The sequence below is a fragment of the Hemiscyllium ocellatum genome, chromosome 4 (assembly GCF_020745735.1).
Source record: "Hemiscyllium ocellatum isolate sHemOce1 chromosome 4, sHemOce1.pat.X.cur, whole genome shotgun sequence".
Lineage (NCBI taxonomy): Eukaryota > Metazoa > Chordata > Chondrichthyes > Orectolobiformes > Hemiscylliidae > Hemiscyllium > Hemiscyllium ocellatum.
This window is the reverse complement of record NC_083404.1, coordinates 34,292,657-34,320,187: the sequence shown is the minus strand read 5'-3', so window position 1 is coordinate 34,320,187 and position 27,531 is coordinate 34,292,657. Positions and strand designations below refer to the sequence as shown.

The window sequence follows — 27,531 nt, the reverse complement described above, 5'->3', positions numbered from 1 at the left end:
TCCTGTGAGTCTGTCAGGTCCCCAGGGAGTTCAGGAGAGGCTGCTTTTGCTGCTGTCTCTGGTATGCCTGGTGCTGCAGGGGAGTGTCCTCCCTGCTGCTGTTTGCTCACTCCTTTTCCCTTTGGCATCTTTCCCACTGCCAAATATTAATAATTATGTTTTCTGTAAGATTTTAAACTAATAATTCCACTGCATAAGTTGGCCAGGGATGGCAAAAAAACACCAGTATGCCTTGGCTGTTAGACAGAGCTGTCCACAGCAGTTCTACAGAATCGCCATCATTTTGCCGAGTCCCAGAATCAGAGGTTTCCATGTGGCACTCAGGAATGTTAAGGCCATAATCATAGCAGCTATGATCTTGATGAATGGCAGTGAGCTGAAAGCACAAAACGTCTACTACTCCTCCTACTTCTTAACATCCTCACTGATGAGAACTAGAGACGACCTAGGTGGTGCCTGGTCTGACCAGAGCACTATATATTTGAATATAACTTCCAAGAATTGCACGAGACTCTTTTAGTTAGGAGTTCAACACCCGATGTGCATTGCTGATTGATACTTCAAAAATTGACAAATCAATTTTGCAAAAACTGAGACAGCCTCCAAATTTCTTTTCAGCTCTAAACTTAAAAATCTGGAGCAAGGTATCCATTTTTTTTCTTCCAATTTGCAGTAATTTATACAATGCATTTTGTCGTCTATGAATTGTCTTCTTGGGTTCATTCATTCCTCTCCATTTTGCTATTGGTGAAATGGAGTGCAACATCTGATTGCAAGACCATTCAACATAAACAACAAACCGCAGAGGGACAAACAATGAACTCAGGTAAAATCAAGAGTTTTCCTCCCCATTATTACATTATTCAGCTCACAAATACTCGCAGTAACTCTATTCTAAGTTTTCATTCATTCAAAAGATCTAACTGCACTGCACATCAAATATATCCCTGTTAACCTTATCACAAATTAAAAGGACAGAGTTTCACACAATGTAATTTATTACAAGTGAGCTCATCACTCCAATCTAGCGACAAAACTAAGCACAAACTAATCTTTCCTTGGGGGGGAAGAGCAATGAGATCAAAAACTGATAATCCAGGCACAACAAGTCTCCAAGCTCCACTGGAACAGCCTGGGAGCTCTTGCCCATCATATTTTGAGCTGAGAAAAGTATATGGTATTGGAAGCTCAGGGCTGGAAAAATCCCTTCAGTGGATTTGGTGATGCCTTGCTCACTTAGGAGTTAATCACAACATAATGTTGAGCCATCAACAAGCCAAAAAAGGTCTGAGATTGGCTGCAGCTGTATCACTGCGTGGAACATGTGTGGCTACTAAGGATAGCTGGTTGTGTCGTTTCGTGGTTTAGAGGTTTACAAAATTGAGGGGCATGGATAGGATAAATAGACAAAGTCTTTTCCCTGGGGTCAGGGAGTCCAGAACTAGAGGGCATAGGTTTAAGGTGAGAGGGGAAAGATATAAAAGAGACCTAAGGGGCAACCTTTTCACGCAGAGAATGGTACGTGTATGGAACGAGCTACCAGAGGTGGTTGTGGAGGCTGGTACAATTGCAAAATTTAAGAGGCATTTGGATGTGGACATGAATAGGAAGGGTTTGGAGGGATATGGGCCGGGTGCTGGCAAGTGGGACTAGAGTGGGTTAGGATACCTGGTCGGCATGGATGGGTTGGACCGAAGGGTCTGTTTCGATGCTGTACATCTCTATGACTCTATGTTTCAGTAACAGTGCATCTTCAGTCATATCTGACTGAGTGGATTTGAATCCATTAGCTTAGGGTCTATATGGAATCTAGCTTTCTCCCACTTGTTAACTATGTAGCCTTTATTTGTTTCATTTTTCAACTAAGTTAGGTGCATTACAGTTTTAACAAAGCATTTAGCACCATGCCCTTCATTGCTCAGACCACTGAATATAGGAGTTGGGACATCATGTTCAAGTTGTACATGACTTTTGTGAGGCCTCTTCTGGAGTACTGTATGCAGTTCTGATTATCCTGTTCCTGGAAGGATATTATTAAACTGGAGAGGGTTCAGAAAAGATTAATCAGGATCTTGCTGGGAATGGAAGGTTTGAGTTATAAAAATAGGCTGGATAGACGTGGACTTGTTTTTTTCACTGGGGCACAGGAGGTTGAGGGATGACCTTACAGACGTTTATAAAATCATGAGGGGCATAGATAAGGCGCATAATAAAGATCTTTTCCCAAAGGTGAGGGAGTTCAAAACTTATTTTTGTTTAATCTGAGAGGAGAAACATTTAAAAAGGACATGAAGAGCAACTTTTTTTTTTACAGAGAGTGGTTAGTGTGTGGAATTCAGCTGCCAAAGCTGATGGATGCAGGTACAGTTAAAACGTTTAAAAGGCATTTGGCTAAATATATGAACAGGAAAGGTTTGGAGGGTCTGTTTCCATGCTACATGATTCTATGATTATATGCAGCATTTTTGAGTAGTGAATCAGCAGAGTGGACAAAACCTATCAACAATAAAAGAAAAAGTCATCAGAGCGTCAATATCCTAAGAGTCTGATGAATGCCATCCAGTCACCCATCCGTCTCCCCTTCTGAAGCTCCAAAGGTTACAGAGATACTGCGGATTCAGTATTGCAGCAGAAAATGCGTCTGACTGCACTGACGTGGTGAACACAGTCAAAGACAACACACTAATCTACCTATGTTCAACGAGACTTTTCAGGGCTAACTCCCAATATTTTTCAATATTTTATAGCCTGTTAGGCCAGTGTAATATGCAAACAGATTGAAAAATAAAGATATTTTTCATATTTTATATATTTGTGTTTCTTTTGACAGAGTGAAATTTTCAGGCAAGAAAAAATGGAGGGTCTTCCTTGCCTAACAGAAATTTGATGGTGGTGCCTGGTAAATGAACTTTGCAATTTTACTGTATACGTAACAATCTTTTTCACCTTTTTAAATTACAGCTTTCATTTAATGATTAAAAAAAAATTACCAGGTTGATGAGCTGTACAAATATTGTTCTTTTCCATATCCTAAACAGCACGTGTGCAGTCAGGCGTATTAAAGACAACGCATATCTTAAGAGGTTCTCTAAGAAACTTGACATGGGCAGCATTATGTTACTTTTAGATTCATAAAAACTTGTGTAAGCTCACAACACAGTACAGGTCAGCATATCAAAATATGTGTCTGAAAGATCAATTTTTATAACACCATTGTTCCAAACAAATGCGTTTTTGACCACATTCAATGGGATAATGATCCATCAACATAAACACTTGTATGCTTTATGTATGCCAATGTAACAGTCAAAATACTACCAACAAAACTGGAAAACTGTCAAACTTGAAATTTCAAATAAATATATGCATTCCATAAGCAATTCTAAATCAGTCATAAAATAACATTTTACTCCAATGAATTTCTCTTACAACAATCAAGATATCAAAAGGTAATTTAGCACTGGAATGAGTTAAAAATTACTTATTTTTATTTGCATTCATATTTATGAAAGACAGACATACTCAGCATTATTTTCAGAGACCTCAGTTTTAACTTAAAGATTCGGATTCAGGTTCTATTTCAGTACAATTCACGACCAACAGAAAATGTTGTAAATACCACTAGAATTTCACTGTGCAGCGACATGTGCCCATATACAAATCAACTAAACACGCTTCTTTGCTCTTCCCAAATAAAAGTGTCAGCAGTTAAAAGTGAACCACAATTCAAAACAGCTTTAAAAAATTCATAAGGAGAGTGACTTTGGAATTTGAGGCTCCTATTACCTTTTAAACAGCAAGACAGAAAGTTTCAATTATAATGTGCAGGGTTTTACCTCACGCAATTCTCCAATCCTACGTAGGGCTTTATCTTGACCCTGACTTAAAACTACCTAAAAAAGATGGACAGAGATGACTTTCAAAATCAATGTACAGAATTGCAAATAGAAACAAGTTCATGTATTAACTAATCTCGATATTAAATTTCTCGGTGAAGAACACATTTTTCTTCATCCTTTTAACATTTAAACTCCCAAATAATTAAATGATGCAACACTCTTCAAAATTTCACTGTGAATCTCAGTCAAGTCTTAGTATACATGCTATGTAATGCTTTTCATTGCTGTTTTCAAAGCAAGCTTCTTGCAAAATTGTTTTTGTGTTCTGACAAACAAATTAATGACTCCTAAGTCAGTAATGTCATACATGACTGACTGAGAACTAGCTTTTCATAACACAAACTGAACAGATGCAAACATTCTGCAAACTATGCTTGATAGCTTGAACTGCATTGTGTGATTACATAGAGAAAGAGTGATTGACTTGACTGAAAAATTTGCAACGTGGTTTGAAATTGCCATCAATGAGCAAACCAAAAAGATTTCTCGCTACTGAATGATAGTGAGCTTAGTGCACTGGTTGCGAGTGCTACCTATGTATCTTTCATCACATGTAATACTGCATACATTCCAATCACTCGATGTAATATTAAATTTTAAACTGAACAATGATACACTCAAAAAGCTCATAATATTTCAATTATTAAGCACTGAATACTGGTGAAGAAATTACTTCCTCAGTGAGTACAGCCTGAGTGAAGTCCAAGTGCTATGGAAAAAGTCTCAGCTCAACGAAGAAGGTGGCAGAGGAGAAGAAGGGTCAACAAAGCAATCAAGAAAGAGGAATCAATATCAATTTTTAAAAAATAGCCTTTTCGGTTGGCCGAGACACAATTGCAGGACGCTTTATTGTTGCATAGTAACAGAGTCACATAGTGGTTGGCGAATAATTACAAAGCATTCAGGGAGGGGACAATGGACAGAAATAAGGGTTCATCAGAATACTAATGACAAATAAACAGACAAATCAAGTCTTCAGAAAAAAGCTAAGTAGGACTACAAAAGTAGTCATCTCGGTATTGTTTCCTGTGTCATTCGGTGAGTACAGAATTAGGAAATCAGAGCAGATAAATGCACGGCTGAAACGAACAGGAAGGCTCAAGATTTTTGGGGGAGATGGGATGACACAACAGGACAAGTTGCACATCGGGAGGGACTGGACCAAGATTGTGGCAACAATGTTTGACAATGCTGCAGTAGAGGGTTTAAACCAGTTTTGATTGGAACCTGAATAAAAATTCGGAAGAAAAGGAAACAATGCTGAAAATGGAAAGCAGAAATTAGTCACGAAATATACAAGAGAGTAAAACAATGTTTAGAAATAGAAAATCTTTTTGAATAGACAATAGAAAGACAGAGAGAGAGAGAGAGAGAGAGAGAGAGACAGACAGACAGACAGACAGTGTGCAGGAGCAAGAAAGTACTGAAACTAAATTAGGAAATAATAAAGTCGGGTTGCTGAGCTGAAGGAGTTAGGGAACAGGGCAGGAGAGTGAGAAAATGTAGAGAATTAGTTAAGAAGGTAAAAAGAAAATCCCAAAAATGTCATCAGCACAAGGGACATTCCAGACTGGTGATTTTTAAAACAAAAAATAAAGCCTTTGCTTCACTTCCTTGAAATTTAATTTTGAAATTGCAATCAATAAGCAAACCAAGACAGATTTCTCACCACTAAATGATAGCGAGCTGAGTGCGCTGGTTGCGAGTGATACCTGTGTACCTTTCATCACATGCATTACTGTATACATTGCAGTTATCCGATGTAATATTAAATTTTAAACAACTGAACAATGATATAATCAAAAAGCTCATAATGTTTCAATTATTCAGCATTCCTCATTTCAATGGACTGTACATTCTTTAACATGCAAAAACTCCATGAAACTTCTCAAGGCCTGGACAACCACATGTGCAGTAACTCGTCAGCTTGAGGAGCTCAAGCACAGGATTTCAGTGCTTGAGCAGTAACCTTCAAGACTGAAAGTATCATGGCTAACACATTTCTGGATGGAGTTACCATTCTGCTTAATGGTATGCAGACAGAGAGGAAATGGATAACCATCAGTTTATCTAAGAAAACCAGATGGGTTATGCACAAATTCCCTGAATGCATCTTACTCTCTAATAAGTATTCAGTTCTCAAAAATGTTGAAGGTGATGTTTCATCAGAGGAGTACAGTCCAAGGCAACTCCACAGTTGTCTCAGGTGCAGACAGGTGAAAAGTGAGGAAAACAATAACGCCCAGGGATCATATCATTTGGGGAATGGGAGAATATTACTCCAGCAGCAAACTTAAATCATGGATGGTACGTTGTCCTTCTGGTGCCTGAGTGAAAGATGTTGCTAAATGGTTGAAGAGGACCCAGCAGATTGAGTGAACAACCAGCAGTTGCGGGAGTACATATGGGTGTCAACAAGCTGAGTAGAAAGAGGAATGAGATCCTTGAAGCATTTTTTTGAGAACTAAGAAATCAAAACATAGTAATCACTGGATTAATGTTTTACTATACTTCACCAAGTATAAGAATAGGACAATGCATTTTCTATTTTGAACTTAAAAGTTGGGGGCTGCAGGACTTTGGATATCTCTGACACTGGAACTACATTTTTTTTGTAGGGGTGTCGTGATAGAATCAGGATATGGCAGTTTACTACTGCCGATCTGTAGAATTTAAATTAACTTGTCAGGGGAATGGAAAGCAGAAAGACATTAGAAGGGAAAACAATACACAAAGAATTGGATAGGGTAGATAGCACTACAGCAACAAACAGCTTGGTATCAAGTGGCATCAAGACATAAAGTGAGTTTACCACTGAGCAAGTGAGATAAGATAGATTGGTAAGCCACATACACATGAATATATCTGACAGTAACAGACAAAAAAAAATCAACTTTTTAAAAAAAAGGGTTCAGTACAGTCCTGACCGATGTACTACTGGACAAGTCAGAATTAAACTTGAGAGATAATATTTTTTATTATTTGATTTGACATGGTGCACTCAAACAGTCATAAAAAACTGAAGAATTTATTTCATAACACACCTCAAGTTTTGAACTCAAGTCAAAAATAGAATAAAAACAAAACTAGACAGAGAACAGTTAGAAAGATCTTAGCAGTACATATAATAAAGCCCTCCAAATATTTTTCTAACACCATTACCCTATGGAAATTCAAACCCAGAGAAATAATTCTAAATCAAAACTTCAATTTCTTAACAACTTAAGCCCTGTAAAATGTGGAGACTTCTTACACGAAAGCACATACCAAGAGCTTTCACTTTCTCAGCATCTAGTAACCTGCAGATTCCTCATGAAACATTCCTTGTCTGTTAGTTGTACAAAATTATTTTTTTTTAGGGGAGTAATTTATCTCAACTCACTGAAAGAATTTTTTTCCAGGAGAGATACTAGACTGCCTTCTGACTCACTTCTCCTCTGAACTGACTTGATCAAAGAAGACTGGACTTGATATTGCAGATATTTAGATTACCTTGTTTATCTGTGTTCTGCTAGGGGTTACATTATTTGTACTAAATTGTCAACTTTTTGTTCATATTATAATTTTGACGTTCAAGATCTGTTATTTCTAAAGGCTGGTTAGGAATAATTGGACAATTTTGAGGGTCATCAAATAATTTAATTTCACTGTTTCAAATCCTGTGTTAGTGAGGCTGATTTGGTTCAACTTGCAATCTATATTGTTAGTGTTGATACACTGGCCCCAGCTGAAAGGGCTCAAGGGTGCCTTCTGTGCTTAAGACTATGTGAAATGAGGATGTATTGTTCAATCCAGATGTTGTGTGCTACAACTGTATCTCGGAATACATTTCACAGCAACTATATTTGCATTTTCTATAAAACGCATCATTGTAGCCATTGATTAAGAAACATTTTTAGTTCTTTAAAAATCATCCCTATAACGTGAAGGAGAATTAACTCAGAACCCATTTCAATGCCAAATGGCATAAATAAAAACTTGAATAGCACACTTCAAATTATTATTAATGACCAACTTACTGACTGATCAATGGGCTGCTCTTTAATGCATTACCACAGCTGGCAATTTCATTTACCTGCATTTTTTCTTTATCTCTCTGCAAAGTCCGATAGGCAGTGACCAACTGAAAGAACAAAACAGATGTTCAACATGAAAATTCTATGTACGTACATTTCCAAGTTCATGAAACAAGGTACAGCATCCGAAATAAACGATGCCTTCATCTACTTCCACAACTATACTAGAAAATTGACCAATTCAGTGAACAGCAAAGAAACTGCTCAGTTTAAACCTTGAAAAAAAACAGCCAAAAAGAATAAATGGACTCTGTGGTATCATTAATGGTTTCCCCATTAAAGTGACAATTTGATGCAGGTGATGCCTGCCGTCTAGGAATAGTGGCAATCAATCAGAATAATCCAAAGTTTAAAAAAGGAATACTTTCTGTTTAAGTTATTCATTTTTCAATCATTTTATAGAGAATGAAATTAAAATCAGGCAAAGTCATTGGACTAAGGGTAAAGCTGAAATAGCAAACAACGATTAAAAAACTATATTCATGTTAAAATCTATGGAACTGTTTTTGTGACATGGCAGGAATGACACTGACCTGGAGTTGTTTTTCCAGAGCCAAAGTGACTTATAAACAATTTTAATGATTTTGAGTACCATTAAACTCAATTACACCTCATTGAAACCATATTTTTTCAATAATGAGAATCGTGCATAAATAGTTGAAACTCATGTCAAATTAAAGATCCTGTGCTGATTGCATCTTCAACAGCATACCCTCAAGTCAAGGGCTTCTCGGACATGTGATTTCTATGCTAAATTGCTCTTGCAGATGCAACAAGTTATTTTTGGTTTTACACAGTAATTGAAGGTGAATTCATCATAGTTTCATTGTCATGACAAAATGCAAACATAACCATAAAACAATAACTAGCATTCATATCAATACCTGTAATTTATACAAGCCCCAAGCATTTCAGGGGAGTATAAACAAACAATCATTTGGATAGATACAAAAGTGTGGTCAGGGTTGGTTCTTAAATCCATATTAAAAGAAGCAAGTGGAAGGAGTCTATGATTTGAGGATTCCCAATGTTTAATTGGAGGAAATTTCAATCCATTAACAACACGCAGTATGGCAAACAACAGACACACAGCAGGTGATGGTGATCAGCTAAACATAGAGAATGTCACCAGCAAACATATAGAAGCAAATGTGTTTTTGGACACGATACTGAAAGACAGCATTAAATTGAGAAATTGGAAGGGACCAAAGTTGGATCTTTGGAGCATTTTGAGGAAATAATATAGGAATGTAAAGGCAAAGCATAATTGGAATGTCGACAATGCACCATCGCCAGCCACTGGTGTAGCATCCAAAGACTGGAGCATGGCTAATGTTGTGCTATTATTTAAGAAAGGCTGCAGGGAAATGCCTGAGAATGACAGACTGGGAGCCTAACATCTGTGGTGGATAAGTTGGTTGAGGGGATTTTGAGAAAAAGGAACTACATGCATTTGGATAGGTAACAACTCATTTGAGATAGACAGCATGGCTTTGTGCACGGGAAATCATATCTCAAGAATTTTACTGAGTTTTTTGAAGGGATGACCAAGAAAGTATATGAGGACAACATGGTACATGTTGTCTACATTGACTTGAGCAAGGCCTTTGAGAAGGTACCATATGATGGTTAAATCTCATGGGATCCAGCTAGAGCTGGACAATTGGACAGAAAATTGGCATGAGGGTAGCAGACAGAAGGTGGCAGTACAGGGCTGTTTCTCAAACTGAAGACCTTTGATGAGTGGTGTGCCACAGGAGTCACTGTTCTTTGTCATTTATATTAATGATTCCAATGAAAAGTTAGGAGCTTTGGTTACTAAGTTTGCAGGTGACAAGATTGGTGATTCAGTAGACAGTGAAGCTAGTCATCAGGGAATACAAGACGACCTTGATCAATAGGACCAGTGAGCTGTGGAAGGCAGATGGAGTTTAATTTAGATCGGCTGAACCAGGACAGGACTTACACAGTCAATGTTAGTGCCATGGGGAGTGTTACAGAACAAAGAGACCAAAGGGTTCAGGTTCATAACTCCTTGAAAGCGGAGTCACAGGTAGACAAGATAACAAAGGCAGCTTTCAGCATGCTTGCTTTCATCAGTCAGAGATCTCAGGATAGGAGTTATGACATCTTGTTGTAGCTGTATAAAACATTTTAAGGCCAGTGAGTGCTGTGTGCAGTTCGGGTCACCCTACTACAGAAAGGATATGATTAAACGAGAAAGAGTGCAGAAAGGATTTATGAGGACACTACCCAGACTGTAAGGTTCAAATTATAATCAGAGACTGGGACTTTTTTCTTGAAGTATAGGAGACTGAGGGTTAACCTTATAGAGGTCTATAAAATCATGACAGGCATAGGTAAGGTAGATAGCCAACAACTTTTCCCCATGGTGAGTGTCAAAACAAGAGAGTTTGGTTTAAGGAGAGACAGGATACGTACAAAAAGGAGCCAGAATGGCAATTTTTTCACACAGAGCGTGATGAGTATCTGGAAGAGGATGCCAGAAGTCGTGGTGGAAGTGAGTACAATTGTCAGTTATCAAACATTCGGACAGGTACATAGATAGGAAAGCTGTGGAGGGATAAACACAGGCAAACGGGAATAGATTAATTGTGAAAATTGAGCAGCATGTATAATCTGCCCGGAAAGACCTGCTTCTGTGCTGTAAACCTCTGTAACACTGTGACAACATGTTTGGAATTAATCTCCAGTGAATCTGGTGAGACGAAGGCCACCTTCCATAGCAATGTTTCCAATCTTTCTTTTCCCTTTATTCTAAGTGTTTACCCTCCCACAGTGTTTGATTGGGTCATCAATCATACCCACTTAATTTCTTACATTTCTGTGTTTCTATCTTCACTTCTTGACTAGAACCATGACAGACTTCCCTTTGTATTCAAATTACATCCCACCAGCCTCGATACTCAATAAATCACCCTGTGCCATTTCTATCATTTCCTGAATGCTGCAACCAAACACATTTCCCTCTACTCAGAAACATTCTGAAGAGATTGTGTCTTGACAATGCAATAATTTATTTATCAACCACCTACAAAAACCCCTCCCCCTGTACCTTTCAAGAAAGTGCAGGAGATACAACAATTCCCATTTTACCCCCTCTCAGCTCTGAAGAACATCTACCCTGAGGAACTTTTGCAGAGATGTGCTGGAACTGAGATGGTCAACTTCCAACAATCACAACTATCCTCTATATGGCAGCTATCAACAGATATCTCCTTGATTCCCACTGACTCCAATTTTGCTCAGGCTCCTTGATTCCACATTTGGCACATTCAGGACAGTTACTCCACTCTAACCTTCAGCTATTTTATCCATGTTTGAACCAAGGCTGTAATAAGGTTAGGAGCCGTGGCCCAAAGTGAGTATCAAGAGCAGGTTCAGATCGACAAGTGCTGCTTGATAGCACGATTAGTGACACCTTCCATCACTTTACTGCTGAAGGGGTTGTAAATGGCCAGGTTGGGTTTGTCCTGCTTTTGTGTACAGGATACATCTGGGCAATCTTCCACATTATTGGGTAAATGCCACTATTGTATCTGAACTGGAATAGCCTTTTATCTTAGCCTGCTGGATACACTTTCCTCATTCCTGAAGAAGGGCTGAAACGTTGATTCTCCTGCTCTTTGGATGCTGCCTGACCTGCTGCACTTTTCCAGTAACACATTTTCAGCTCTAAACTGGAATAGCTTGATTCGGGGTACAGCAAATTCTGGATCACGAGTCTTCATGATTATTGCTGAAATGTTGTCAGGCCCTATACCTTTTACATTATCCAGTGCCTTCATCTATTTCTTTGACTAAAACCTGGCATCTGTGTTGCTGGGGATCTGCAGAGGAAGCCAGGATGGCTCATCCACTCAGTACTGCTGACTGGAGTTTGAAGATATGAGTATTTGTGGACAGTCCTCCTCCAGTGAGTTGTATATTTAAACACCATTCATGGTTGGACTTAACAAGACTGCAGAGCTTAGAACTGATATATTGGTTGCGGAATCACTAAGCTCTATCACTTGCTGCTTGGTACAGAAGTAAGCCTGAAATGTCTCTTGTTTTTCACCATTTAAAAATTGACCCACATTATCTTTCATCATTCTTTGCTGTTTTCTACATTGCTCCCATTTTTCATAATCTGTGTTATTGTTCTTATCTCGGCATGCTTTCATGTGAGCTTTATGTTGTCACTCACTTCTTCAATCAATCTTTTTTCTTTAGAAGTACCCCTTCAGAATACAAACTAGCTACTTCAAGTTATTTTTGAGGAACTTCACAGATGATGTCTTCCAAATCGTTAGCAAATTTGCCCAGTTTACTCTTGACAATCTGCATCTAATCATATTGAAGCCAGCCTCAGTGAAATCTTGATATTGTTGCGTTGTGCTTCAAACATTTTGTTCATATTATGATTGTTATTACATGAATTTTTAAGCACCGTGAGATTGCTAAATACAGCTCATTATTCATTACCAAATCTAATGTGACTGCCACCTTCTTGATTCTCTGATGTAATATTGTAAAACACTATCTTGAATACATAAAGAAACTCACATCATCTTTTGGAATATGCTAATCTGCTTATCACAATTTACATTCAAGTTAAAAGGCCACTTTAAAAAATTTTTTTGTGGATTTGGATGTCACTGGCACAGCCAACATTCTTTTCTTTCGTTGGTGTGGCTTGCTAAACCATTTCAGAAGCCAGTGGGTCTATAATCAGGTGAACATCTGGCAGATTTCCTTCTCTGAAGGACATGAGTAAAGAAAATAGATTTTCATAACACTTGATGGAAGTTTTCATGTTTACCAACACTCATGAACTAAATGCATAATCCATGCCATGGTGGAATACAAACCTATGACACCACACTGTTAGCAACCATCTTCCTGGCTAGTTTATCCTTAATCACCAAGGCAGCACACCACCTTTCCTGTGATTGTCACATTTTGGTGTATTTAGATCCAAATCTTACATCCATGCTGCAGTAAAGGCTACCATGTTAGACAGTCCAAGCTCAAGTTTTGGAGAAGTAAAATAGAAATTATTGGAAAAGCTCAGCAAGTTTGGCAGCCTCTGTGGAGAGAAATCAGAGTTAACATTTCAGGTTGAGTGAACTTTCCTCAATGTTTGTTTCTTTTGGTTTTTGTTCTGAATTTGTGCATGCTCTTTATTTATCTTGGCCCTTGTATTCTCTGCTAATCCCCTTCATAACCCTAACTCTGTATTTATGAAGGATATCTATTTGGGACACACACTTGCCTACCCTTCTACACAAGCATTTTACTCTTTGGGATGAAGTGGCAGACACAAAAGCTTTAATGCAACAGTAATTAACAACTCATTGTCCTATGGCACCAATAAATAAATGAGAAGGTTGCAAAAAGAAACTGATTTGCATTCTGTCTAGATTGGGATGACACTGTCATCTTGAGTCAGAAAATACTGTCATTTTGAGTCAGAAATTCCATATTAAGACTTCAACAGGTACTGATGTTGACATCAATGCAAAAGCATGCTAAATTTTGACACGAGTTTTAAAGAAAAGCACTGCTTGTCTGTTCAGGTTCAAGAAAAATTGGGATTGTGTGTATTCTGGCCAATATCGCTCCGCCCAAACAACTGCTAATATGGCGAGTTCTTTCATGCATTTAAGAGAGAATTACAAGAGAATGATTGCTGCCGCAGGAAAACACAGTGAATGTGAAAGTTGTGTTATTTCAGTAGTAGCACTGAAAATCTATTGATATCACATAAACTGCAACAGGTCAAGACAGTTTTCAAACACAATTAGGGATGAACAAGAAATGTTCATCTTACCAGCCTAGATCACATCCCGTGAATAAAAGGATAATAAAACTTTTACCTCTGAATACTTCAGCCGATAGTTGCTCAAACTCCGCTCCATCCTGCGGAACTGGTTCGAAGATGGATCCTTGCTAAGGCTCTCAAAGTTACCTGTGGAATCTTCTGCCTCACTTTCAATGTCTGACGATGGATCAAAGGTGATACCAGAACTGTGAACATCTGCATCGATTCTATTGAGAGATTCTCTTGAGGCAGATCGCACCAATGATTCTTTTGAAGGAGACTGAAATAGAGTCTCTTTTGAAGAGGCTCGGAATAAAGACTCGATAGATGGAACACGAAGCTGTAGTTTTTGGGTAAATGACTGCATCTCAGGCTTCTACAACAGAACAGACATCTATCAATTCTGAGAATAAAAGGAATACATATTTTTTAAGTAACTCAAATTTTAACAGTTTCTTGTGATCTCTCATGTATTTGCTTATGTTAAATCTCAGAGGCAACATTTTGACTAATTCTAAATTATGTCAAAATTAAGAACAGTCTCAGATTCAGAACACGCCTATGTTTTATAACCCAAAGGACTGCAAGTTTTATAGTTTTTACAGGAACTGAATTTGTTCAAGGCTGTTATTATTAGTCTTAAATCCATCAAAAGTTATAATTTTTCTCGACAATAAAATCCCAACTTGACTGATCTACAAATGCTTTGAAACTGGACTCTTTAGTTCCTGTGGAGCAAATGGTTAATGCTTTGCTCAAATTATGATGTACAATAACAAACAAAGTTGACAGCTGACAGTTTTGCACAATAATTTTTAAAAAATCAATATCCAGTTCTCCTTTTGAACCAAAAATATACAGAGAGAGAATACACAGCACGGAAACAGTCTCTGCAGCCCAAATCATCTAAGCTTCCTGCCACCTTACTTCATGTCACCTCAACATGCACTTTTATTCTTTGTTCCCTAAATGTCATGTCGACCTATTTCTTGCTCTACCTAGTTACCTGTTGAACATAAGATAAGCTACTTCCCTCAATCATTCGAGGTGGCAGCCAGTCCGACAGTCTAACCACTGAGGTGACAAGGTGTTCTTGAATTGCTAAAGAACTGAATACTAACTCTTCGAAATTTATGATTCCTAGCTTTGAATACCCAACATTTGGAAACACTTTCTCGATCAATACTCTTCATGAACTTTTAAACTTCTTGCAACTCACTTGTGTTCTTTCTCCCCATACTTCGTGTATTCACCTTTTAAGTCCATTTTTACATACGAGTGCTTCTCATCAATTCTGGAATGTGTAGTTGAGATGTGTACAGTACCCTAACCAATACTTGATGCAAGCTTTACCTTACTCCTCTACTTTTTAAGTTTATGCAACTCGATTTGAACCTTGCTAAGATTTGCAGCTTTCTGAGGTCACTTCTATCATTTGTGAATATATACCCAGAAACCCCTTTGTTCCTTCAATCGAAATACAAATGTATCTAGTGCAACACTGGCCAAAATAAATTCATCTTATAGATCACAGAATTAAACCCAAATATTCCTAGAGCGGAATGTTGCCTTGATGTAAGCCCTTTCAGTATTTGAATTTGAATAATACAATGCAACATTCGTGTGCACAATTCTGTAAATCATTGTTATTACCATTGTTTATTAGTATACCAAATAACATCAATTGGTCAAAGGCTCACCGGAACAGTGACTGAACCTTCATCACTGAAGTGATCTGTTATCTTCGGAGAAGACAGGTTTTCAGTCGATGTCTTGAGTACATTCTGGAAGCAAAATTAAATCAGACCAAGAAAGCAGTTAATTGAAGCTCATTCTGACATGTTGCTTTATGAAAAATAATGCAATTCTCGCAGTTTTTCATTTTTTAGATTAGATTAGATTCCCTACAGGCCCACACCGAGCCTACGAAGAGTAACCCATCCAGACCCATTTCCTTCTGACTAAGGCACCTAACACTATGGGCAATTTAGCATGGCCAATTCACCTGGCCTGCATAGGGTCATCGTATTTACAAAGTTAACAATCAATGTTCTGAAACTTAGGTCGTGGTCAGAGTTATACTTTTCCTTGATGCACAGGATTTGTCTGGGATGCAAATACTGGCCAATGAGAAGTTCTACCACTGTGTGAAATCATTCTTCTTCAAGTTTATACAAATCATCTCAACTAATTTAAAGCACTCTTTGAGACTATTTAATGCCTAAGAAAATGCAATATAAACGATAATGTTCAAAGACACTTCATAAAAAATGCGTTAAAATCATCAGCAATCTTTAGACAGAGACAGACTAGAAGATTAGTTTAATAATTTTGTTAGGAGTGACAGTTAATCACAGGAGAAGGACTACCAACGCTAGCAAAGACATTTGTGACTCGGTTTTATAAGATTCATGTTGATAAAATTATTATAAATTAAAAATTCTTTGCCAAATTGCTGTCCCGTCTTGTAGTTAAGGTGCATGAATAGTGTCAGGCTCTTCATGGTACAATGGCACTTGCGGATTGATGCAAAGTACTATTGTCTCACTTAGAGAGTCATACAACATGGAAACAGACCCTCAGTCCAACTCATCCATGCTGACCAGATATCCTAAACTGATCTTGTCCCATTTGCCAGTATTTGGCCCAGATCTCTCTGAACCCTTCCTATTCATATACCCATCCAAATGCCTTTCAATTCCACCAATTCTCTAGCAGTTTGTGCTTGCACCACTCTCAGGTCCTTTTTACATGTTCCACGTCTGACCTGAAACCTAGGCCCTCTAGTTTTGAACTCCCCCAGCCTAGGAAAAATGACCTTGGCTATTAACCCGACTGCCCCGGCCGACCCATTGTCAACAAACTCGACTGCCCCGGCCGATCCATTGTCAACAAACCCGACTGCCCCGGCCGACCCATTGTCACCATAACCTCATCACCTCAGGAGATCTCCCATCCACTGCCTCCAACCTCATAGTCCCACAACCCCGCACCGCCCGTTTCTACCTCCTACCCGAAATCCACAAACCTGACTGCCCCGGCCAACCCATTGTCTCAGACTGCTCCTCCCCCAGTGAACTCACCTCTACAAACCTCAACACTGTCCTGATCCCCTCAGTTCAAGAACTCCCCACCTACGTTCGAGACACCACCCACGCCCTCCACCTCCTCCATGATTTTCGCTTCCCCGGTTCCCAACGCCTTATCTTCACCATGGACATCCTGTCCCTATACACGTCCATCCCCCATCACGAAGGCCTCCAAGCCCTCCGCTTCTTCCTCTCCTGCTGACCCAACCAGTACCCTTCCACTGACACCCTCCTTCGACTGACTGAACTGGTCCTCACTCTGAACAACTTCTCCTTCCAATCCTCCCACTTCCTCCAAACCAAATGATTAGCCATGGGCGCCCGCATGGGCCCCAGCTATGCCTGCCTCTTCGTCGGATATGTGGAACAGTCCATCCTCCACAGCTACACTGGCACCACCCCCACCTTTTCCTCCGCTACATTGATGATTGCATTAGCACTACCTCGTGCTCCCATGAGGAGGGTGAACAGCTCATCCACTTTACTAACTTCTTCCACCCCGACTTCAAATTTACCTGGACCATCTCAGACTCCTCCTTCCCCTTCCTCGACCTTTCAATTTCTATCACGGGCAACTGACTCAACACATTTACTACGAACCGAACGACTCCCACAGCTACCTCGATTACACCTCCTCCCACCCTGCCCCCTGTAAAAACTCCATCCCAAATTCCCAATTCCTCCATCTCCGCTGCATCTGCTCCCAGGAGGACCAATTCCACTACCGAACAACTCAAATGGCCTTCTTCTTCAAAGACCACAATTTTCCCTCCAACGTGGTCGACGACGCTCTCCAACGCATCTCCTCCACTTCCTGCACCGCCGCCCTTGAACCCTGCCCCTCCAATCGCCACCAGGACAGAACCCCACCAATTCTCACCTTCCACCCCACCAACCTCAGGATACATCATATCATCCGCTGTCATTTCCACCACCTCCAAACAGACCCCACCATCAGGGATATATTTCCTCTCCTCCCCTATCTGCATTCAGGAGACCACTCCATCCGCGACTCCCTCATCAGGCCCACACCCCCACCAACCCAACCTTCACTCCCGGCACCTTGCCCTGCAACCGCAAGAAATGCAAAACTTGTGCCCACACCTCCCCACTCACGTCCCTCCAAGGCCCCGTCGCAAATTCACCTGCACCTCCACACACATCATTTACTGTATTCGCTGCACCCGATGTGGTCTCCTCTACATTGGGGAGACAGGCCGCCTACTTGCGGAACGTTTCAGGAAATACCTCTGGGATACCCGCACCAACCAACCCAACCGCCCCGTGGCTGAATACTTTAGCTCCCCTCCCACTCCGCCAATGACATGCAGGTCCTTGGCCTCCTCCATCGCCAGACACTGGCTACACGACACCTGGAGAAAGAGCACCTCATCTTCCACCTAGGAACCATCCAACCACACGGGATGAATGTAGACTTCTCCAGCTTCCTCATTTCCCCGCAGACACGGGAACAATGTGTAAACTCCACACAGTTGCCCGAGGCGGGAATTGAACCGGGTCTCTGGTGCTGTGAGGCAGCAGTGCTAACCACTGAGCCACCATGCCGCCCCACCCTGCCGTGCCATATCTGTGGATGAGCAATCCAGAGTCAAATTCGAATCCCAAAGCAGACAAATTTAAATTCAGTTCATTACAGATCAATACAACAGTTCATAATTTAATGCAGACCACGAAACGACCAAAATAATAGAATGTACTTTATTATTTCAATGCTGACCATAACCCACTATGCCCTGAAGACATATCCACCAATCTCAGCAAACCAAGTAAGAAAATCGACATGAGGAAAGTGCCTACTTGATACTGCCATCACTAATTAATCATGTCTGTTGACAACAACATTGGCAGGCGGATCACAGCACAGTTCTTTTGGAGTCTTTTAAAAATATTAAAAGGTGAAGATATGTTTGACATTATAACATGCTGTGTGGGATATATTCTGAATACAGCAATAAAATGAACTTCCATGAAATGCTGTGGGCCATCAGCAGGTACAAATTGTGTTCTGTCAGAAACAGTAACTTCATAGCCCAGCATATCCCACTCTCAGATTTTCACAAATTAAGGGATCAACTCTAATTCAACTGCACAAAGGCAAGCTTGGAACTACAAATAAGATACCAACATTACAAAGCTGCAACAGAAAAATACATCATACATGCTCTTTAGAGGAGCAGTCTACTGTTGACAGAGTTGATTGATCCCACAATCCACAGATCAAATCAAAAGTCTGCCACATCCAGTTGGTGGGAAATTCAACAAGAAAGAGGTGGCGGCTCCATGAACATCCCCATCGCAATAATGGAGCAACTCAACCATCTTCAGGAACTTCACGAATACCCTTCCCTCACAATGTTTGTAGTGGGAATTTTCACTATACTGGAAACTTAAATCTCTCTGAAGCAAGACATCTTCAATGATTTGGGACTCATGAAGAACAATCTTGACAGAATTATGAAAGTTGCAAACCTTCACTCTAAGGGGTTTTGTGCTTGTAATACTTGTACAGCTTCTTTGAAAATGCAGTTGCACTTTTTTAAAGCTTATAATTTTGTGAATTCCTCATCTCATCGTCAAATAGCTCCCTTTAAAATTACTTCAGCAATCAGCTTCCATTGTCTTCTCCGTGGCAGCATTCTGATCCTAAACATTGTCATACCCCTGTCCCCAATTCTCATCTTTTTGTCATTAATTATAAGTCTATGCTCTGTTTATGGATACACTGATCGGAGAGATTAATTTTTCTGTCAAAGACCATAAGAAATAGGAATAGGAAAAGGCCACTCTCCAGCCTTGGGTTTGCTCTGCCATTCATCTGGGTCATGGCTAATTTAAAAATTTTGATTATATTAGATTCCGTACAGTGTGGAAACAGGCCCTTCAGCCCAACAAATCCACACTGACCCTCCGAAGAGTAAACCACCCAGACCCATTTCCCTCTGACTACTGTGGGCAATTTAGCATGGCCAATTCGCCTGAACCGCACATCATTGGAATGTGGGAGGAAACCAGAGCACCCGGAGGAAATCTATGCAGACACAGACAGTCACCTGAGGCTGGAATAAAACCTGGGACCCTGGTGCTATGAAGCAACAGGGCTAACCACTGAGCCACTGTGGACACTTTCACATCATTTTTCCTGCAGATTCCCCTAACCCTGATTTCCCCAACTCAGCAAGAATCTCAGGCTTAAATATACACATGGAAGCTGCCCAACAGCTCCACGGGGCAAAGTTCCAAAAAGATTGAGATTCCCTACATTAGATTAGATTCGCTACAGTGTGGAAACAGGCCCTTCGGCCCAACAAGTCCACACCTCCGAAGAGCAACCCACCCATTCCCCAACACTTACCCATGACTAATCCACCGAACACTATGGGCAATTTAGTATGGCCAATTCACCTGACTTGCACATCTTTGGACTGTGGGAGGAAACCGGAGCACCCGGAGGAAACCTACGCAGACACGGGGAGAATATGCAAACGCCACACAAACAATTGCCCGGGCCGGGAATTGAACCCAAGTCCCCGACACTGTGAGGCAGCAGTGCTAGCCACCGAGCCACCAACCCTCATAAGAAATTCCTCCTCATCTCAGTCTGAAATTGCACCCTCACTGCCTGCAACCCCCCCCCCCCAACTTATTCTGAAAATATGCCCGCTGGCCCTAGACACGCTCACGAGGAGAAACATCCTCTCAACATTTACCCTATCAAGCCCCTTATGAATCTTATAGTTCAATGAGATCACCTCTCACTCTTATCAACTCCAGTAAGTTGAATCCCAACCTGTTTAGCTTTTGCTCATAAGACAATATCTCCTACTACCAAACATCTCAGTGAACTTCCTGTGTACGGCCTTTAATGAAATAATTTCCTTCCTCAAATAAGAGGAGCAAAATTACTCCCACTAGTCCAGGTGCAATCTCACGAGCACTTAAGACAGTTGTAATGACACTTCCCTACTCTTACACTCCAACCCTCATGAAATAAAGCCCTACATTCCATTAGTCTTCCTCATTACCCACTGCACCTGTGTGCTTGATTTCTATATTTCCTGTACAAGAATCCTAAAGTCATTTGTGCTGCAACTGTCTGTTGCTGTGCTAATTTTCTGATCTTTTATTCTCCCTTCCAAAATGAACAATTTTACATTTTCCCACATTATAGTCTATTTGCTCACTTCCTTAACCTAACAATTTCTCTCTATAAACTGGTTCTTTCTTCTCACAATCTAGCTTCCTACGTATTTTTGTGATGTCTGCAAATTTGGCTACAGTGCATTCACTTCCTTCTTCCAAGTCATTAATTTATCTATCTACTGTATAAAAATCTTTCATCATTTTATGTTAGGTCACTTTTTAGCCTTATCTGTTCCATGTCCAGCAAACCTATTTTATTCTGCCTAAAACATGAAGTATATCCCTGGTGATTTTAATTATTTGTCCATTCATTATTCATGGTAAATGCTTTGACCATCAGAGGGCATATCAAAATACAGGATAATAAAATTTTCAATTTTTTCTATATTTTAATCACTTAAATATAACAATATTCTGACCAAGGTTTTCTCATGGTTTAATTACTGCATATCTAATTATTACGTCAATTATTTCATTGCACTTCAGTTCTTAGCTTATCTTTTTGTTTTCTTCCCTGCTCTTTTCGTCTTACTTCAACTTTACATTTAACTCCATTTCTTTCATTCCTGATAATTACTTCATTAACTGTCCCCACAAGTTATCACCAAAGATGCAATGTAAATATATGGAAATCGTGCTCAATTCTAGAAAGGCAGTGGGAATGTAGATGAAGTTCAGATTATGACTAGTGAAAGAACATCAGGAGATCAAGGTGAATCTTCAGCTTTGCATGCACCATCGCCACCACACTGCATAAGTTAGTTCTGAAAATAAATGCGCAAAAGCACTGAATTTACAATTACAGATTTATTTGTATGAAAGAGAGAATATTAAGATCTTGATTGTAGATTCTCTTTATTTTTGGTTTATTACAGGATATGAGGAGAAAGTGAGGTCTGCAGATGCTGGAGATCAGAGCTGAAATTGTGTTGCTGGAAAAGCGCAGCAGGTCAGGCAGCACCCAAGGAACAGGAGACTCAACGCTTTGGGCATAAGCCCTTCTTCAGGAATTCCTGAAGAAGGGCCTATGCCCGAAGCGTCAAGTCTCCTGTTCCTTGGATGCTGCCTGACCTGTTGCGCTTTTCCAGCAACACATTTTCAGCTTATTACAGGATATGCACAGGAAGAAATAGATATTGTAATACATATGGCTCCCATTATGTAATGCTGTTCTGACAACATTTACAAAATAATTTTATGCACAATTAACAATCAATGTTTGCACCAAGAGTGGGATAGATTAAATTACATTTTTTATTAGATATGAGCGTATAGTTATGGAAATGAGTCATGTAAATGGATAAATTTGTGGAATTGTTTAAAAAGAATAAGGAAAATAGCATGAAAATTTAGGAAAGACAATGTAAATACATGGAAATCCACACATCGGTTCTTGTGGCTGTGTATCAGTAGTTCTAGATCTGGATTGGGGTGAGGGACAGAAGAGGCTAACTAACAATCCAGCTACAATGTTGAATATTATAAGATCTTTATCAGCTTTAGTGGCTATTGGGATGTCAAATAATGCCAACATTAGAAGTCTGTGCAGTGAAGAATGTGATTATAGAGTGCAGATGGATCAACTGAGGATTTTCAGTGTCATTTGGTCTTCCAGGCTTTTGTGTTTCTTCCTCAAGAAAGCTTAAGCTCATACCCTATCTGGCGTTTCCCAAATTCCATCCATTTTGAAGTTTATACTGAAATATTGAACCTCCACCTAAACATTCCACAACTGCACATTATACAGTCATACAGCGCAGAAACAGACACTTTGATTCAAGCATAATCCCAAACTAAACTAGTTCCACCTGCCTGTTCCTGGCTTATATCCATCCAAATATTTGCTATTCTTGCATCCACCCAAATGTCTTTTAACAGTTGCAATTGTACCCGCATCCACCATTTACTCAGGAAGTTCATTGCACACGTGAACTATCCTCAGTGTAAAGAAATGCGACTGTTGTTTGTTTAAAACTATAGAAAGCCGTGAATTCATTGTCTTATGAAATAATCTAGATCTCTGGAGATGTTGATTTTCAGTCTGGTCTGGGGTCGTAACAAATTATTGGGTCAAATGACTGAAACTCTGATCAAAGAGATGGGTTTTAAGAAGTGTGCTGGAGAAATAAAGATAATAGAAATGCTCCCAGGAAACTAAAGATACAGCCATAAGTGGCATAGCAATTATGATTGGCATTTCACAAATGGCTAGAATTCAAGAACAAGGATCTCATATGGGATTGGCTGGCACCCGCACTGTGGCTCAGCGGTTAGCACTGCTGCCTCGCAGAGCCAGGGACCCGGGCTCGATTCCAGCCTTGAGCAACTGTCTGTGTGGAGTTTGCACATTCTCCCTCTGTCTGTGTGGGTTTCTTACCGGTTGCGTTCCACAGTCCAAAGATGGACTGGGCTGTGTATACGACTCTCTGTAGTGTTTTGTGCTCTTAGAAAGAGCAGTTGCCATACCATGCTGTGCTGCATCCTGATGGGATGCTTTTATGGTGCATCTGTAAAAACTGGAAGGAGTCCTTGTGGACATGCCATTTGCTCACTGTGTAAGATTGATGCTGAGATAGGGTGTATCAAAACTAACCTATATTATCATGGCTACCCTGATCAAATCATCACCTCCCTTCTTCTCACAAAGATTCATGACAGGGCACTAGACCTGCATGCACCCAGACCATTAAGGGATTAATTTGCATGCCTGAATTCAACAATAACCAATGTTTGACACATCTTCACTTCATTGGGGAAGTCAGCACTAAATAACCTGCCCTGGTCTGTCCATGTCGACGTGACAGTCAAAAAATCACCAAGTCTCAACTTCGTCAGGAGGATAAAGAAATTTGGCATGTCCACAAGGACTCCTTCCAGTTTTTACAGATGCACCATAAAAGCATCCCATCAGGATGCAGCACAGCATGGTATGGCAACTGCTCTTTCTAAGAGCACAAAACACTACAGTCGTAAACACAGCCCAGTCCATCATGCAAACCAACCTTCCAACCATCGACTCCATCTATACTTCTCAATGTCTCAGAAAAGCAACAGCATAATCTCAGACTACTCCCACTCAGGCTTTACTCTCTTCCACCCTCCTCCAGAAAATCGGTCAGAAAATATCCAAGTTTGAATACACGTATGAGCAGATTCAAGGACAACTTATTCCCTGCTGTTCAAATGTTAATTCTGATCTCTCTCTCTGCACCATCTCTATGGCTGTACATCTATATTCTGCACTCTATTCTGCTATTCTGATGTACTTCGTATATTGAGTATGGTTATACAGATGTCTGTATAACACGTGAAGAACACTTTCCACTGTATCGCGGGTACATGAGACAACAACAAATCAGTCAATGCTGCCAATTACCTTAGCTATAACTCTAATTTCAGAACAATGAAAGGAACACAATACCACCTACCGTGGAGCTATCAGTAAGCCTAAATGTACATGGCTACTCCCAGACTCCTGCTGGAGATAGTAGCAACATTCTGCAAATTGCACAAAGGTTATAGTAGACCTTTTCAAAGAGATATAACATCAATTCTACAAAGCCAATCATGTAAGACAGAATTAGAGCCATTTTGGAGCAAAACCACATTTTAAAATGTATTTAAAGATATATTACAAGCATATATTAGATTAGATTAGATTACTTCGTGTGGAAACAGGCCCTTCGGCCCAACAAGTCCACACTAACCCACCGAAGTGCAACCCACCCACACATTTACCCCTTCACCTAACACTACAGGCAATTTAGCAATTCACCTGACCTGCACATCTTTGGACTGTGGGAGGAAACCGGAGCACACAGAGGAAACCCACGCAGACACGGGGAGAATATGCAAACTCCATACAGTCAGTCACCTGAGACAGGAAATAAACCCGGGTCTCTGGCATTGTGAGGCAGCAGTGCTAACCACTGTGCCACCATGCTGCCTTGTAACACAACAATCATAGCCTTAGGATGTATCTGTTTCTAAGGGCTCATGTGAACACCAGATACTGTTAATCATCTAAAGACAACTGAAAATACTGTAAGATTAGCAACACTTCATTTCATCCCTTTTTGTCAAAGAGAATCAGGTGCAGTTCAGGTCTGTCAAGATTACAGGTTGCTATTGATTGTAAACATGCAGCTTTTGTGTGCACCTGATGTAAAGTTTGCAAACTAGTTAAGCTAACAAGTATCACATTTCTTGAATCAGCAGCTGATGAGACCATAATTAACACATCATCCAAGTCAATATCCAGTATCCTGGTGGTCATCACAATATGTCCAATCTGCAGCAGTATGCCACTCCAGCCATCATGTCAAATCAAAGTGGATAAGGGTGACAATGGCTATCTTCTGGTGACATACTTCATTAGACTGGTTCACAATCTATGTCTTGCCTGTATACAGTGAGACATACTGCAAGGACTTTGACAGAAGTGATCACTAATGTTCTAAAATGATCCTGTTGCTTGTACCACTTGACAAGAGCACTGAAGTACACAGAGGACATAAACTTGCCATCAGATATCAAGAAGCTGAGAAGTAGAGAACAGAAGGTGACAAGAATGAGAAAGCAACGGAAAGACAGAAAAGGAATATATTGCATTTTAGGATTAGCACAAAGCGGCCATCTATCTGTAAAGAACAAATTCCAATGGGATACCAATGACCTTAACTCTGATTATCTACTGACCAACAATCTAACACTCCCTACTGTCCCTGATCACAGCATCCTCTTGGTCACAATACTAAAATTGAAACAAACATAAAATACAGATTCTACACCAAATGTATGTATTAAATCTTGCCACATTACACAAAAGTTAATTATCATGATATATTTCTTCCACATGCCTTTGCCTGCCCTGGAACATCTACCAAACACAAGTGAAAGGAAGATACTTGGTGGAAGCTGCTGACTTTCTGTAGAGAAGATTATCCATGGACTTGGAAGAATAATCTTGAATTGCTCTGAATTGTGAAGATATGACAATCGAATGCATCACCTCGCCATAAAGTGGTTGGTAGAATGAGTGAGAGTGTGGAGTGAGTGTGGGAAAGAGAGAGAAAGAATGGTAGTGGCAATCTTCTAATCCACTAAACTGTAAGGCAAGAGCAAGGGTGCTGACAGAATGGAAATGGATGAAACACAAACATCGTAAATCTAACATCAGGTTTGCGTTTCATACAGCCATAATTGTCAGGACCAGCATATCACCAATCCAAGTAATTTGTTGAAGGATATATTGCAAGACTGCTGAAACAGCTTGGAAGCACACTTTAATACTGGTATCCAGACCCACATTACCACCATTTTGAACATCTACCCTCAGTGAAGACCCAATATCAGGTAGCTGTTGTCTGTACTGCAACAAAAGCCACATCATGGTTAGTTCCACAAGGTAGATGGATTTGAGCTCCAATTTCTTAATCTGAAGAATAGATTCCAAACTGAACAAAGCAAATGTCAAGTTGGTGTCAAATTGCTCAGTGCTCAACAATGAATGCAGCCTTCCCAACATGCCTAACATTTGCCTTTTATTGTCGCCTGCCTTGAAGTTCTCATCAGAGTTCTCTACACTACAAATCCTGTCAGCCTTGCTCTTCATCAGCTGACTCTGACATCATCCTTGCCCTTTGTCTTGCTATAGTCCACTTGTGCTCAGTAACTCAGCATGTGCAAATTGTTCCTGTATCCTGTTATCTGGCTATATGAAGTCCAGCCAAGGTGTATTTTGCTCATCATTACCTACTTGCTCTTCTTCTACTTCATGGGCAGGGTATCATTTTTGGACAGCTGAAAGTAAAAGAGATACATGCTAAGGTTGTGAAGAGGGGAGAGGGAAAAGCAAGAAGTGCATGCTTATGCCATAGTCAACTTTTAAATCAAAAAAGACTGTGGCTTGAGGGAGAATTAGAATAAGGAGGATTAGCTATCTAGCATGCAGTTCTCTTCCTTGACTATAAATTCTATTAAAACATGCAGGTAAGCTTAACGCTTCTCTATTTAGTTAGTGCTACAACGAAGAGGAAATTTGACACTGATTTTCATCCAATGTATTTGGATGACCTGTCATAGTTGAACAACTGCCAATTTGAGCAAGACGTGAAATGTGGATGTGAGCCTTGTAACATTGCCTAGCCCATAAAGATGAGATGTGTATGACTGTTGGGTAAGAATCTGGTTGGCTTAGATTGCCCACAGATCAGTGGTTGGTTTGTGGTGAATTGATCACCCTTGAGATTCTAGGCACATGTGAGCAGATGTGATATTTCAAGACTTGTTGAGTGACATCAACTACTCGTGAGCTCTTGTTTTGACCGTGGGTAAGTATGCACTGGAAATCATGCACTGACACTCCATTAGTCATTACAAATGAAAATCAATGACTAATGTAATCACTAAGATGGATAATTTGCCTAACTTAAATCCCTATCTGAAATAAACAAAACTCATCTCCGGTTCCATCAATG

At 40.0% G+C, this 27,531-nt stretch overlaps 1 protein-coding gene across 4 annotated transcripts in view; it reads right to left on the bottom strand.

The window, feature by feature from the left end:
- golga4 (golgin A4) overlaps positions 1–27,531 on the bottom strand; it is a 175,147-nt gene that overhangs the window by 125,620 nt on the left and 21,996 nt on the right. For 3 of the 4 annotated variants that reach the window (XM_060822914.1, XM_060822915.1, XM_060822916.1), the window contains exons 3-6: positions 15,503–15,586; positions 13,858–14,178; positions 7,975–8,022; positions 3,837–3,893 (exon numbers count right to left, since the gene is read on the bottom strand). In XM_060822914.1, coding sequence (XP_060678897.1) covers positions 3,837–3,893; positions 7,975–8,022; positions 13,858–14,178; positions 15,503–15,586 — 510 coding nt within the window. The remainder of the gene's footprint in view (positions 1–3,836; positions 3,894–7,974; positions 8,023–13,857; positions 14,179–15,502; positions 15,587–27,531) is intronic. The other variant, XM_060822917.1, reaches the window with a different exon arrangement.